Below are 16,437 nucleotides of genomic sequence, written 5' to 3'. Positions count from 1 at the left end.
TAAGAAAAATATTTTTGCGCATTCACCATAATATCTCCAATGAAATGGTTGAAAGAAAATGAGTTGAAGATGTCCCGCTATTTTGGATTATTTTTGTTTAACAATTTCAAAGTGAACCTTTTACTGATGAAATAATATTTTAACTTATTCTATTAATATTTTTATACTACCCAACTTCCCATTATTGAACTAGCTCTACACTGCAGGCATTACATTTTTCAATCGATTCATTCACATTCTGAAAAAATTTGATACTCCATGGATACTTACTTGTGCAAAAGAAAATTCTTAGTTATTTAAATTTGTGATGCACCTTAACTAACATTGGTACCTGATACTATTTTTTAATGCTAACGTCAGAAGCAGCTGCTAGATCATATGCTTCTTTAACACCAGTTCAGCCTGCAGTAGGTAAGAGCATCAAATACATTTTTCGCTTATGCATGTGAAGCGAATAAATACCCTCCATTCCCAAATTATCTAATCCTTTTGAGATCGAGTTTTCGAGGAAATATTTTCGTGAGAAGAAACAGCAACTAACAGTTGAATTTATGTTGAAATCACCTGAATAATAATCTTCACAAAAATATTTAACTTCCAGAATTCATAGGTAATAGATTTATAGCAGTTTCAAAAGCTTACCTTTATCATGCAATTTGCTGACTAGGCATTTCACTCCCAAATATCCATGAAAATATTCTTGTAATTGGGTAGGATAGTTAACTAAGCAGAATATTGGGAAATTATACTTTTTTCTAGTTTGGAAAGAGATCTCAACTAAAAGCCTTTAACATGTGAAAAAATAATTTCATTGATTAATAATAATAATAACTATAATAATCGAGGAAAAAACTGAATTGGCGTCTGGAGCTTTTAATCACTCGTCTGTGCATGTATCTATTGAGTCCTTGGAAACCACATAATTGTGTAAACGAGATGCGATTTATATGTTTCATTATTGTTGGTTAGTTTATCTACCTAGATGAAAGGTTCTTATGAAAGGATCCTCTTGAAATTTGGAAGAAAACATCAAGAGATTATTTTACATGTACAAACTGAATTTCAACGTAGTAGTATCTATTGATTACGGATATATTGGGGTAAATTTTTTTCGAAATGCTGCTTGAATTTTCCAAGATTTTGATGATGTGATAAAGACGAAATTTTGCATGCAGTTTAAAACTGTTATTTGTTGTCACTGAAATATCGAGTATTTCCTTCGATATCCTTGAATTTTTTGTAGGTTCTAGTGAAGCGATCAACATGAAATTTAGTACGAAGTTTCAAATTTTTATTCTACATACAGAATTTCATCTCGATCTAATCTGTAGTTTTGAAAAGATCAGAAAAACAAAGAACTTTACCAAGGTATTCGAGATCAGAACCTACCTCGAAAATTTCAAGTTTTTGTGTCTTTTCGTTTGTGTTTACGGTGACCTGGCGACTGAAATCGTGGTAGGAACGTCATAGTTTTAATCAAGGAATCATCTCCTGAAATTTTGACCTATCTTCACAAAACACCTTGTATATGCGCAATATTTCAGTGAAATTTGTAGAAAGTATAGAATATGGGATATCGAAATTTTACAACAATTAAAACCTATTATAATATCCTCAGGAAATTCAGCATGAACATTTGTTTCACTATTTACCATGGTTATTAATTAATACCAATTATTTTTAATAACATGAATTTAAATCTTTTGACAATTTTTAAAATTGAATGTGATTTCTTTGTTATTAATTGTCAGGTATTCATTATATTTATTGCTACTGATTCAGCACCCATGTGATTCTGCATATAATGTGATATCTGAAACTGATATGTTATCAACACACTAGTATTTGTTGGAGTTGAGTAGAGTAGCTTAAGCTAGACTTCGCCCCTATATCACGTATTATTTTTTTTCTCTTACAATAAAGACACTATTATTATTATTATTATTATTTGGTAAATTCCTTATAAAAACGTTTTCCATCTGGAACTTCTGCGCAGTTACTTTTTTCGTCAGATTTTCTTCTGTGTAAATATCATCATGCAATCTTACTTGTTTTCTATCTACCCAGCTCTTGCAGATCTAAGATATCTCCATCAGCATTGACAAGAAATGTTGCTGACAATCTTCTGGTACAATAGCCAGTCTACAAGCTCGGATTTTGAGATTAAGTTATCTAGTAATTTTCTCAGATATTGGAGAAAGGAAGTGAATACCATAAGGTTGAACTGTGCGTTTACCATTTCTGTAGGAGTCTTATGTGTGTAATATGAGTCGCAAGGTTAAATATTTTTCAAATATAGTCATTGGGTCAATTTCACTATTCGATACATGGCAAACTATCTTTTCCTGTGAGTTTTCGTCTGGAATAGTCATAATTATTTTGTTTTCCACAATTTCGACATCGCCTGTTAAAATTTCGGCCAACTCATTAGTTCTACAAGCTCCGCCAAGTCCGATTAATAAAACAACTTTCATCGTCAAAAATTCATGGTCTGGGGCTGTACATATCAATTGATCGACTCCTTCTCTTGTGAAAAATGTTGGATTTTTTAGCTTGTATCTAAAATTTTTCTTCGTACCATATTTGTCAATTTCCACTCTTTCTTTTAATTGTAAACAATCTCATATTATCGAATATTTTAGCCATAGAGAAGAAGGTGCACATTCTTTTGCGAGTTTAGCAAAATACGCTAGTGAAATAGCTTCTTCAGCATCTTAAACATGTTTCTTGTTTCTCCAATCGCGAAACAGTCACAATTCTTTCCCGAATAAAATCTTGGACTTTTCAGGAAGCAAATCTAATAGGTGTCCCAAATTCGATGCTCACTGATAGCATTTCGAAAACTAAAAGACTTGGAGAAAGAAAGGCCCCCTTGATTTGGTTCACTATCGAAATCCTTGATGATACGATAAAGCTGAAAATACAACGTTCTCGCATATTGTAAATCTCATAAGATTTCCGTTATATTAATAGCTATAATAAAAAATTTCCCAAAAATTGTCAAGCACTAGATAAGAGATCCTTCTCTGTTCCTTGTATGGACACTCCATATCAGGATCCAACAAAAATACAAGGTACACAACACCATGGCGAACTTGTTGCGAACACGTGCGCAAGTGTGCGCCACCTGAGCGTCGGATTAAAGGTGCGTCATGTAATAAGCGTCCTTTCGTTCTCCGCTATCTCCGCGTCCGAATAATAGATGATACACAATAACATGATCTCCCCCTCCAGTGATGGACACTCGACGTTTGCCATAGCGCCGTCTTGTTGTATTATTATGACATCAAACAGGTGAGGGTGCACGATTCGGATTAAGTAGGACAGACGCGATCATTTCCGCTTGGCTGAGCGCATAGAGAAAAATAATCTCGTCGGTCAGCTGCGGTGGGTGCGCAGGTTCAATTAGACCGGTATCAGTTTCGGTAGGTAACGAAGTGGATGTTATTAACTTGCGAGGAGGCTGATTCATTAAATGAAGGTGCGCAATTCCCAGGGGAGTTGGATTTTGAAATTTGCATACTGAAGTCTCTGTCGAATGTAACGAAACTTTTGTTGATTGGCACACTTGTTCTCTGTATCTGGAAGCTACCTTTGTGCCCAATAGGCTGATAGTGTAGGAAATTCTGCCAGTGGTTGGGCAAAGTATCTCCTTCGATTTACGCCTACACAATTCAAGCTGTATATTCAAAAAAACTTAAATTGATATGGTACCTTTAATATCCCAATGAATACCATTACCAAATTTCATCAGTAACATTTGACTCCCAGTCCCAATCATTAAAAACAAATTTAACCTTGAAAATTCGACTTTATTCGTCAACATGGTCGGTCACCTTCAAGAGTGGTTTATGTACTCCAACGCTCCTCTGACTTTTCAATACCTTTTCTGCTGAAAGATTCGTCCCGGGAACAGAAATTGTGATATTGAATTACTTTCCTTTTTTAGTTCCGCAAAAAGCCAGTTATCACTGGGGTGTCAGATCTGGGTGGTCATGTAGTTGCAAACGCAATTCGTTTAATTTGACCATGGTTTTAATCAGTTTAACGAGGAACATTGTCTTGGTGGAATTTAATTTTCTCTTTGGCTTTTGAGTACTTTTTTTTTGTTAATTTCTGCACCTATCAAGATAGTCAATGAACAATATAACATGCACGTCCCAAAACAGGAATGCATTTCCTTCAGTTGACGTTTTCTTTGACCAAGGAGTGTAGTGATGACTAATCCATGTTTAATCCACTGTCACATATCAACGCAAAAATCCTGTTTTTTTTTTCGCAGAAACATGCTTTTGATCAGGGTCATCCCAAATTTTAACCGTTTTGGTCGATGGAGTAGTCAGAATAAGACTTATCACTCTGCTTGCACAGTATTTTTCCCATGAAAACATTTTTTTTAGCAAACTTTATTTATGAAACTCGTTTTTATCGAACAATCAGGTCTTTCTAATATTTCCCTTTGTGAATGCTAAAATCGCTTTCTTTATGGGAAAAAGCTGAATTTTGTACGGGATCATCTACGACTCAATCTTAATGCGGATGTACGGACACAGACCGGTAGACATACAGACAGACCAAAAAATGTTTTCATCCCAAAAGTAATCATAGGCTTCTACTACCCTCGGCTTTGAATGACGATAAATATCAATTTGGAAAGAAAATGCAAGCAAAAAATCTCAAAATATGAATTCATCCCAATTACCACGTGTTTGGGAACAAACTCGATTCTGGTGACCTTGCCGACCGAGGCAGGTACCTCTAGTGCATTTGAGCCATCCAGGAAAAGTTCTGGGGTGGGTTTTCTGTAAAGCCATAGCGAATCGATAACGTAAAACTTCCTTTTCATAGTCATAATATCCGACGTTACGATATTCCGAAAATGCCATTTTTGGTTGGATTATTTCTAGCCATCATTTATTTGAAATTTATATTCTTCCACGAGTTCAAAATTCAAAATCGAGCTACGAAGTGGCGAGTTTTTGAATGAACGAGTATTTTCTCTAATTCATTGCATTTTTATTGATTAATGAAATATTTCCATAAATACCATTTAGTGATTTTAGCATTGAAAAATGTTGGTTGGCAGAACTGATTTCTTTAAGGCAAATTGATGAATTGACAGATAAAGCCGTGGCGGAAAATTCGGAGTACCAACATATAATAATAAAATATAACCATGAAAACTGTACGTTTCTGATATATTCTCGCACGAGTTTGTTCTACAAGATGTGGAAGAATGAACGGAAAAACCACAGAATTGGAGAAGGGAAGTTTTCCGTTATCGCTATGGCCAGAATCCCACCTTTGTGGCATATTATGAGCAGCTCATCCATTCTGCTGAAACGAAATTTCTTTCAAATCGTCATTCAAAATCTGTACAGCTGGTATAATGCTATCCTATAGCGTCTGCTAATATTTTTCCTCATTAAGTAACCATCAATTACAAAAGGTCCTATAACATCATCTTCTCCCAGAAAAACAGTCCATATGTTTATTTTCTAAGGATATTGCTTCCTTCATGATACGGTCAAATATTCATTTTCCCGAGACTTATATCTCTATCAATATTTTTCTTGAATTTTATATTTTCTAGAATTTTTTCTTTCATAAGATCACAAGATTCTATTCTCCTTATAAAATTTTCTGGAAAATTTTCTTTGGCAGTTCTTTCTGACGGAAGGCTAAGTGGAAATGAAACTACAAATATCATGCAGACACCAGAGACGAAGATTTGCAGAGTTTTCTCTTGTTTCTGATTAGACTTCAACTTTATATTGAAGAAAAGAGGGAAAAACGTTGTCGCTCCCAGATTAACTTTCAGCATTTTTTTTACATCTTTTTGAACGCATTGACCTAAGACCATCCTAAGATATCGACTTGTTTTATAATGTTTAGATTCATACTGTTTTGATTATTTGCTAAAAGTTTCATAACCAAACCGTGTATATCGTCGCAAAAAAAAACAATTCATCAACATTGATGGGGTGACATTGTGTGGAAAAGGCAAATGTTGAATAAACCGAATATAAAGTAATATCTAAGTGATATAATGCGTTCTTCCATCACAAAGGCCATGATGCAACCCCGACAAATATTATTTACAACATAACTCGGGTCGTCGAAGTCGGCATTCGAACATATAGATACACCTCTTTCCCATTGGATGAATCCATTGATATGTGCTCGTCGTAAACGTAAAAGTAGGGGTTTGGTTCCACCCTCGATCGCGTTTTTCGTGCAGGTACTTCCCCCCGGTAGCGGGTCAGTCGGAAATAGCCGCTACCAGTGATAGCAACACAAAGATGTTCTGCAGATTCGGCCATCATCAGGGTTACCAAGGTAGCGCGTCTAACGTGCGGATTTTTATCAAAACACACATGACGCTACTTGCCCGTCAGATTCTCATTTTGTTTTCGTATAGTTGCAGAGGGAGACGCTGTGGCCTCTCATCAGGGATACCATATCCAGTATGTCGAACCAGAGATTTACGCCACCCAGACTGGGGGCGGCCAGGCACAAATGTAAGTTTTGTCTAATTTTTTTTTCGTTATGTAGCTTTTATTCCAATTTATGTTTCTCTTTGATCTTTTTCCTTGTTAATGGTCAAATTTTGGTGTATTATGTTTAATAGTGTACCTTTGAAATAGTTCATTTGAAATTTTTCCAGTTGACCTTTGAAAATGGGAAAAAATGTGTGAAATACTTGCGCGTTGGAGCCTTAACTTTTTAATTGATTCAAATAATTTACTTTATGTATTGCTGTCGTTGAATTTTTTTTCGAACGTTTTTATTCTGTTAAAATATTCATTATTCATTTTGATTGATGTTAAAAAATATTGCTCAATGATAACCGAAATAGATTATAAAGATTTTTTTGAATTTTTTAAGTAACGACAGAATTTCGTAATATTCTGCAGATTAAATGAAATATTGAAAACCATTTTGAATTTACCGACGATACTCGGACCAAAAAAAAAAAATGTCTGAATTTGGATGGAAATCTCAACAACACCTATTTTTTTTCTGATTCGAGACATAGCAGTTCAAGAATCGAATCGATGCAGTCTAAATCCGTAGGTTTCTACAATTGTTGTGTATTAGCTATCGAGTTATTATGTGATAATACTAGTCATGTCGGATCACCAGTTTTTGTTTAAACAAAAAACCATTCTAGGCCTTTTTCCTGTTTATTTCTGAGCTTGACAGAATTGCTTAAAATGCGTATGCTTTCAGGTCAATTTTTGAGGCTCGAGTCAAGCATGAAATTCAATTGAACTTTTTCCCTTGAAATGTCGGAATGCAGGTCAACCAAAACAATTTTTATCTGTTTAACATAACATAAACTTGAGTTGGAATGGACAGTGTCAATAACACCGGGCCACACTAACAAAAACACATTTTTTCTTAAAAATTCGACTTCATTCGTCAATATAATAATCTTCAAGAATTATATACGTAGTCCATTGCTCCCCTAAGTTTTCTGTAGAAAAATTCGTCATTGATTTCGAAATAGACTTCTACCCCGGCTATCACTTCTTCATTAGTGCCAAATTTCTTTTCTTGGAGTGCCTTTAGACCGTTGTTGTCGATGGAGCAGAGTATGACAACCCTTGTCAAGCCATTGCTATGTATGAATAGTATTTTTTTCCCTTAAAAAAGTGTTGTCTTAGATGCGCAACTAAGTTTGTCAATAGAAGACTGCAGTGTTGGTCGATTTTGACATAGCCAAAACGTCATAAACCAAGGACAGACATATGGTGACAAAAATGTTTTAACACATTAGTGATTGTGTTACTTTTGGTTCTGTTAATATGTCTGCTCTTGTGCCAAATAATCGTCTTTGTGTTGATTTTCTTCTTACATTCGAATGAAACGGCGGCCTAGCGCATCGAGAGCACCATTAAATGTATGAAGAATCTGCTCTAAGTGAAACTACGTGCCGTGATTGGTTCCGTCGCTTCAGAGACGGTGATTTTAAGGTTGACGACCGTCCGCGCGAAGGATGGCCAATAGCCTTCGAAGACGCTGAATTGGAGGTATTGCTCCATGAGGATCCAGACCAAAACGAAAAAGAACTTTCTTCAACATTAGAAGTTGCCAGCCAAGCCATTTCCAAGCGACTACATGCTTTGGGAATGATTCAAAAACAGGAAACTTGGCTTCCTTATGCATTGAAGCCAAGGAACGTTGAACGTCATTTTCGCCTGTGAACAACTGCAAAAAAGGAAGGGGTTTCCATCGCAACGTGACGGGTGATGAAGAATGGATCTATTAGAGCAACCCAAAGAAAAGAGAGTCATGGGGACTGCCAGGTCATGCTTCTACGTCGTCGTCTCGACCGAATATTCATTCTGCGAAGGTTATGTTGTGCATTTGGTGGGACCAGGTCGGTGTTATTTATTATGAGCTGTCGAAACCGAGTGAAACCACTACTGGGGAATGGTATCGACTTCAATTGAAGCGATTGAGCCAAGAACTGCGCGAAAACCAGCAACAATAAGAGAAGAGGAACAGTAAAGTGATTCTTCAGCAGTCAGTATGACAACTCTGGGCCTCACGTTGCTAAACCCGTTGAAACCTATCTGGAAACGCTCAAATGAACGTCCTACCCCACCTGCCGTATTCCTCAGATATTGTGCTGTTAGATTATTACATGTTCTGGTCGATGGCACATGGTCTGGATCATTAGCAGTTCCACTCATATGGGGACATCAAAAGGGCTGATTAGTGGATAGCTATGAACACTTTTACCGTAACAGTATTCGAGCTTTACCAGAACGTTGAGAAAAAGTTGTAGCTAAAAATGGGCACTAATTTACATTTTACATCTAACCACTTATTTCACTTTCACAATAAAGTTGCATATTCATAAAAAAAGCGGGAACTTAGAAGCGCACAATACAAGAAGCTCCATTTTTCAAACTTCAAACAATATCTAGATCCATAGACTTTACTCTATGTTCCGAAATATTGACACGCATCTTTTGAAGCTTGTTACCATAAAGTAATAAACATAGATAGAGGGAGTATTCGCAATTTTTACATGTCTCTAACATGGTTAGATTACGTTATCGGATTGTGATATTTTTTCAAATCCACAATTTTTCTACAGTCGACTCTCGTTAATTCAAACCTGCGATAATTCTAACCTCTCTATAATTCAAAGTTATCACGCGTTTCCCACAAAATCTCTTTATATTTCGAACTAAATCAATACATTTTTATATGCACTTGGTAATTCGAACGAAAAAAACATTGCTGTATAACAAAACGACTCGTTAATTCGAACTGATCGGCGTCCAACATTCGACAATAGCAGATAGAAAGAGGCGGAAAGATTGTAAGTACATTTTGCGACAAGTTCAAACTTGTATCATCGTACTCGAGCCTTTGTTTTTGATAAGTTTCATATTTGACACAGAAGATCAGGAAAATCTTCCAATACTTATGGATTATGAACAACCAGCAATAAAACCATTAGTTGACATCAGCGGTGTGAGTTTTTCTGACTTTGCTCAAGTGGATGAAGTTGTTTCAGAAGATGTCTCAGGTTCACTAACCGATGGCGAAATTTTATCTGCGACAGATACGAATGAAAAAAGTAACGATAAAGATGAGGACGATGCAACAGAACCTTTGTCAGAGGTGTCAGTTGAGGAAGCAAGAACCTCATTCGATAACTTACAAAGCTTCTGTCTACAAAACGAAAGGGATGAAAAAGCATTTCAGGCACTTTTTCTCTTGAAAAATGTTATTGAGCAACTGCTATGTGCTTTGAATCAAACCAGTATAACATAGTTCTTTTGAAAGATTAATTAATTCACATTATGAGTATGTACTCGAATGTACCCTAAACTTTTGACATTGTTATGGAATAGCAGTTAATGAATAATAATTGATCAACACACAATCATTCGAAGTTTTATTTATTTTCTCTCACAAATTTCGAACCATTTGATATTTCAAACACTCTATAATTCGTAATATTTCAAGGGTCCCTTGAGTTCAGAATTAACGAGAGTCGACTGTATATCGTTATGAATGTATATTATATTGAATGAAATATATTTATTTGAGTGATTCCCGATTAAATATGCAAATTTGAATATTGGGAATCCGATATTTTTCCTAATTGTCGAATAAGCAGAATATTTATTATTTTCTGTATCTACCTGCTGAAATACAAGGTTTGGCAACTTTTGCTCTTCTAGTGCCATCGGTTGTTTCACGTCGTTTGGCGCGCTTGAAGTTTGTTTTCTGAATTTCTGATATATTTAGGTATTCATCTCAATATATTTCGAGTTGATATGAAACGTTGATTCACTATGGGACATAAAAAGTGCGTTCTTTGTGGAGGAACTCGCGAATTGAGTGAAATATCGTATCATCGATATGTTTTGATTTCCGCGCGTTTAATATCAAATTTGATAGTTCATGCTGGTAACAAAATTTGTTTACTTAAAATGACATATGCTCCCTATATCTATGTTTATTACTGTGAGCTTGATACTAATGAGTAAAAAGGGGAATGCCATTGGCGGCGCCATCTGTGCGCCAGGCCCTAGACTTGAGTAATATGTTACGTTTTTTATAATTTCACTTCATGGTTTATTGCTTGTATGATACAGAAAATGTGATATCAATATATCATAATATATTTTATGAACAAAATATAAACATAACCTCAAAACTAACTTCAAAGTATGATCATGCCAGACAATTGTCAGAAATCAGCCCAGAAATAGGCTGGAAAACAGGTGTTAAGGTCTATATGATTAAGGTCTATATGGTACGGGGTTAATATTTTTGTTTGACTGATACATTGTAGGCGTAACACATGTCCAATCTATTATTTTCCCAACATTTTGCACGAGTACCAAATTTTATCCCTGAATCAGGTTGTATTCCAGGGCGTACCCGGTTTATACGGTAGGAGAATCCGGTACGTTGTACTCGGCTGGACAGAATCAGTATTATGCAGCCACGAACACAGGAGCTGCTGCTCCAACGGCTACGGTGGGCTACACAACCGGTGGTCATTACGTAGTACAACAGGCTGTGGATACGGAAAGTCTCATTACCTCGAGAAATTCACCCCAAACAAGCAATGCAGTAAGTAAGACCGTTTTTTTTAAGGGGATAAAGGGTTTATTGTAGGAGGGGAATAATATAATTATATCTGTATGGTGACGGTTAGGCTGCTTTTATATTGTTTATAGGAAAATTAGAAAACAATTGTAATTCAAAGGATATATAGGATGTTCCTAAATTGAAGGTATTAAGGAAAATGAGACAGGAAAAAGTCCTATAAACTGGTCCCACAAACGCTTTGTTTTCGGGAGGGTGTTTCTAGTAGTCCTCCTTTTTTGTGATGGCAATACCAGTTTTTCGAATCTGCATGAATCAGATTGGGTAAATAAGTACAGAAACTTATAATTATTATAATTTATTCATTACATCTTTCTAACTGGATCTTTATAATTAATTGGATTTTCCTGACGATTACTAGAGAATTATTTGAAATTTTTTTCTCGGAATCGGTAGCAGAAAGAGAAGAATATAAGAAACCAAAAAGTGTGTTACTGAACCAAAGTTTTTTTTTTTTTAACTATGTACTAAAAAAAGTTCTGGAGGAAAGACTGTTCCAGAAAAAATATCATCCTGTAGATTTGCATTTAACATTAGTATATCACATGATGAAAACTTCAAATTGGATTATCTCATGAAGGGAAGGTGCTGTGAGAAGAAATTTGAAAAAAAAATCAAACTTTAATACTTGTATCTCATTTTCGTTTGTACCTCCAACTAAGGAGCAAAGATTATCATAATCTGAAAAACTGAATTTCTGAAAATTGAATAATTTAGAAGGCTCAATGTTGAAAGAAAAACCTTGCTAATTCACAAACTAAACTATATCACTTTAAGGTTTTCCATTAGGAATGATAAAATTTGAAATTATTATAATGACAACATATTATTTTTTAAGATTTCATATGTCATTTGCGTTCAGTATGTTATGTCATTTAATTAAGGAAAGATACATGCTACAACAACACAAATGAGCACTGATTTTGTAGAATAAAATAACTCGTCTTGTATCTGTTTATAATTGAATATGCCGGCAAAAGTGATTCGCTTTAAATTTCTTAATTTCTGAAACTATGCCGGCAAAAGTGATTCGCTTTAAATTTCTTAAGTTCTGAAACTTCAATTTTGCCTTCTTTGTATATTTTAATATCCCAGCTGTAGATAACTTAATGTTAAAGTCAACAACAACGGGTTAACGAGTGATTAGGAAAATCCATTAAATTCAATTGAAATGTCTATTGAGTATTATTATTAGCATGGTTTTGTTCACTGGAACAATTAAAAACAATAAAATGAATAATTTTAATTTTTAATTAATTTTAATGACTGACATAGTAGCTCCGTTATATACTTTACATTTTGAATAACTAAATTTTGTGATATAAGACCAAGTCAATCAAATACTATGAAGAGTTATTCAACTATTTAAATACTTCAAGCTTCTGTTAATTCGGTCTTATCAATTATTTGAATTTTAAATATGTAGTTATTTTTATTATACTTATTACTAACGTGGTGTAGGAAACTACTTATGTGGCAACAGCCACTGTGCATGCTTCTCAATCTTCAAGTCAAGTATCTACTGAGGACATTGGATCAGGTATTGGGCATGCTACAAGAGTTTCTCCAGCTACTGTAAGTGATAGACAATCTTTTAGTTCATTTTCCCTCTTCAAAGTAACTAAACTTTTTTTTTTCTAGAGTGTCTTATTAATTTTACTGAATTTCCTTCTTATAGTAATATCAGTTATGCTGCTATTAGTACTGCTTCTTTCTAGTTATTACCTTAAGTTTGCATTATTATGATTAATTTTCGTTGGGTTGCTCAGGTTTATTGCTAATAATTTGCTTTTTATGTTATATCCCCTATTTTGCTTTCTTTGATCTTTTTATCCTTTGTATTGATCGTATAATAAATTTCATTAATTTTCAGGTGCAATGGCTTCTTGAGAATTATGAAACCGCAGAAGGCGTGTCATTACCAAGATCGACATTATATGCACATTACTTACGGCACTGTGGCGATCATAAATTAGAACCGGTTAATGCCGCTTCTTTTGGAAAGCTAATTCGTTCTGTATTTTTAGGTCTACGTACTCGTAGACTCGGGACAAGGTAAATTACAAAAAAAGTCCTGAAAAAATATTTCTGCCTATTCTATTTTGAAAACATAATAATTTCAAATGTCTTTCTCAGGGGCAATTCGAAATATCATTACTACGGCATTAGGGTAAAGCCAGGATCATCCTTGGTCAACGTAGATGATTCTGGAAATCGAGTGTCTGTGGCCTCAACATCATCTGGAAAGCCTCAAACTACCATAAGACCATTTAAACGGAGTGGCGAATCTTCTGAGGCAACCGTTTCGCTAATGCTCTCGCAACATATAACTTACCTTGGTGATGGTAGTAACGCAATTCCTCCTTTTCCCGATATGCTTTTTAACGAACAGCTACCCGATGATTGCAGCTTTGATGATGTGGACACACTAAAGTAAGATTTTCGAAAAATAAAATTATTTTGTCATTCGATAACTATTTGTCTTTTCAGATCAATTTATAGGGAGCATCTAGAAGCTTTCTTGGATGCTGTTTTGAGCCTTGAATTCACTACTGTTGAATCACTTTGGAGAGAATTCTGGAGATCCCAATACAACAATAATGGTGACGAATGTGAAGAAGAGAAATATTTATCCAAGTGTGTATAAATTTGAAATATAATAATGCTGTTTATTAATTTCGAGATACAAGAAATAATGTACATAAATTCTACCTTAATAGATGAATGAACAAACATCAATTTCCCACAAAAGTATAACACTTGTGCGTGGGTTTTAATTCAAATTGATAATAATTCTGTGGACAAACCAACTCTTATTTAAATAAACTTATTTTCGTTCCACTAGAAATCAAATAGACAAGAAATAAAAACATGTTCTATGAAAGAGTTAAAATCTGAAACAACAATAAACCTAAGTCCTTTTGGTATACATTCACGAGCAAAAATAAGTTTATTTATTTAGGGGTTTATATGTCCACAGAATTATTGTTAAATTGAATTGAAACCCATGAATTATCTTTGTGCAACTGTTTTTCTTTAATTTTCGGCAATTGAAGATGATTTCCATATAATTCTTTGGGATATCCCTAGATTGTGTTGGTACTTTAATGGAGCTGTTTTGAACTAAGCGAATATAGAAGATACTGAATTTTTTTTTCCAACAGGTCGAAATTATTCAGTCTGTGTTCGTTGGAACCAGTACAGAGCTTCATGAAACAAGTAGACCTCATGTTTTACCAGAATTTGATACAAGTTCTAGTCCCTGATGTTCTCAAACCAATTCCAGCTACTTTAACCCAGTCGATCAGGAATTTTGCCAAAAGTAAGTAATCATCTTATTGAAACAATCTTTATTACTAACTAGTGTTGCTTAATATTTTACATGTTGATGGACACTTCAAATTTCATATCCAAATTGTTTCCCATGTTTGAATTACTGAATCCTTTACAGACCTTGAGAGTTGGCTGACGAGCGCTATGAGTGGAGCGCCACCTGCCATGCTGTCTGTTAAACTGTCTGCGGTGTCCGCTTTCAGCTCTAGTCTTCGTCGTTACACGTCTTTGAATCATCTAGCTCAGGCTGCCAGAGCCGTTTTACACAATACCACTCAAATCTCCCAAATGTTGGCAGACCTGAATAGAGTTGATTTCAATAGTGTTCGAGAACAAGCATCGTGGGTGTGTCAGTGTGAGAACGACATCTTGGCTAGATTTGAGAGCGATTTCAAACTGACATTGCAGCAACAAAATTCATTGGAGCAATGGGCATCTTGGCTCAAGGTCGTTGTCAAAAAGGCCCTGAAGCCTTATGAAGGAAAGCCATCGTTTTCTAAAGCGGCTAGACAGTTTTTGTTGAAATGGAGTTTTTATAGGTACTATACGTTACTGTGTCAAGAAAGTATCGGAATTGATCTTTGAAACTCAAAATAGGCATTATTCATACAAATTCAATGTTTCTTGTTTGTTGATATTGTAAAAATCACTCTTGAAATGAATGCAAAAAACGGAGCGCTACAAACAAACTTAATGACAGTTGATCCTCAAACTCCGCCTGAATATAGAGATCAATCATTTGCCAACGCAGTAACAAAAAAAATTTACAAATGATTTCTCAAATGATCAATTCTGGGTATTTTCTTGACAGAATGTACACTCAACAGTTTTTTAAATCTGATTTTATTTTCAGTTCGATGGTTATCCGAGATCTAACTCTCAGATCAGCAGCAAGTTTTGGTTCTTTCCATCTTATTCGTTTGCTATATGATGAATATATGTTTTATCTGATTGAACATCAAGTGGCTGAAGCTACAGGCTGTGTTCCAATAGCGGTCATAAGTGAAGGAATTGTAAGTGTAATTTTTCAGTTCATTTAAAAAAATTCTTATTTATTATTATTAAGCTTTGGATAAATATGCATTAAAAAATTGTTAATTTGATTTAGCTAAATCATTTTATATATATATATTAGTCTATTTACAATAAATTCACGGTTTTTTATTATTGCACTTTTCTATGACATGATGTAATAAATTGTCGAATATAAATTCACGCCTATAATCGCTTCAATTAAATTCTGAGAAACATCATTTCATGTTACATGATACAATTTAGTTCGATTCAAATTACTGGGAACAACAGCAGTTATCTCATCCTGGAAGATCTTGTCGGAAAAGAAAAAAAAAAAATTGAAATACTCATTATTTTTATCTGAAACTGCCGACCTTTTTTTTGTAAAACTGTTATTTAATTTACTTTATCAAAAACATTTCCAACAATTTGTATGATTTTTTCTGAAGACAGTTTCTTGGTTTCTAATTTCAAAATAGCCTCAGAAATACAAGTGAAATTAATTTTATTTTCTTGGTCGATGATCAGTGGCTTCGCTAGAACGGGGGTTATGGGGGCTGTCCCCCCTGAAATACTGCTTGAGCAAAAAAATTCAACATGAATTTAAAGTGAATTGATCTGGAAATCTTAAATCTTAAAAAATCTTGGTATCCTCTATTCTTGAAAGCTGGCTTCGCCACTGTAGATGAGATCAACAAATTTACATTTGTATGAATGGTTTGTTCATACTTAAAAACAAATTTTATCCTGGAAATATGCAATAAAGCAGAAAACGACATAAATATGCACTTCAACTCAAAAATGTCTCAAATATGCATTAGAATATGGAGTTATGAAAATTAATATTCATCCAAATCCTAATTATTACTAAAGAAGTTAGTAAACCAAAATCGACAAAACTTGTTAACTGAGATTCTACATAGGTTCAATAATTTCAAACAT

General features: G+C 34.6%; 1 protein-coding gene across 10 annotated transcripts in view; it reads left to right on the top strand.

Moving 5' to 3' along the window:
* LOC123681147 (transcription factor RFX3) overlaps positions 1–16,437 on the top strand; it is a 35,007-nt gene that overhangs the window by 17,864 nt on the left and 706 nt on the right. For 6 of the 10 annotated variants that reach the window (XM_045619374.1, XM_045619376.1, XM_045619378.1 and 3 more), the window contains 9 exons: positions 6,422–6,521; positions 10,899–11,112; positions 12,610–12,723; positions 13,022–13,203; positions 13,285–13,581; positions 13,639–13,785; positions 14,313–14,470; positions 14,600–15,020; positions 15,335–15,494. In XM_045619374.1, coding sequence (XP_045475330.1) covers positions 6,422–6,521; positions 10,899–11,112; positions 12,610–12,723; positions 13,022–13,203; positions 13,285–13,581; positions 13,639–13,785; positions 14,313–14,470; positions 14,600–15,020; positions 15,335–15,494 — 1,793 coding nt within the window. The remainder of the gene's footprint in view (positions 1–6,421; positions 6,522–10,898; positions 11,113–12,609; positions 12,724–13,021; positions 13,204–13,284; positions 13,582–13,638; positions 13,786–14,312; positions 14,471–14,599; positions 15,021–15,334; positions 15,495–16,437) is intronic. The other 4 variants (XM_045619380.1, XM_045619379.1, XM_045619382.1 and 1 more) reach the window with 3 other exon arrangements.

The sequence above is a fragment of the Harmonia axyridis genome, chromosome 5, assembly GCF_914767665.1.
Source record: "Harmonia axyridis chromosome 5, icHarAxyr1.1, whole genome shotgun sequence".
NCBI lineage: Eukaryota > Metazoa > Arthropoda > Insecta > Coleoptera > Coccinellidae > Harmonia > Harmonia axyridis.
Note: the sequence above shows the minus strand (reverse complement) of the source record. Positions and strands in the feature narration are given on the sequence as shown.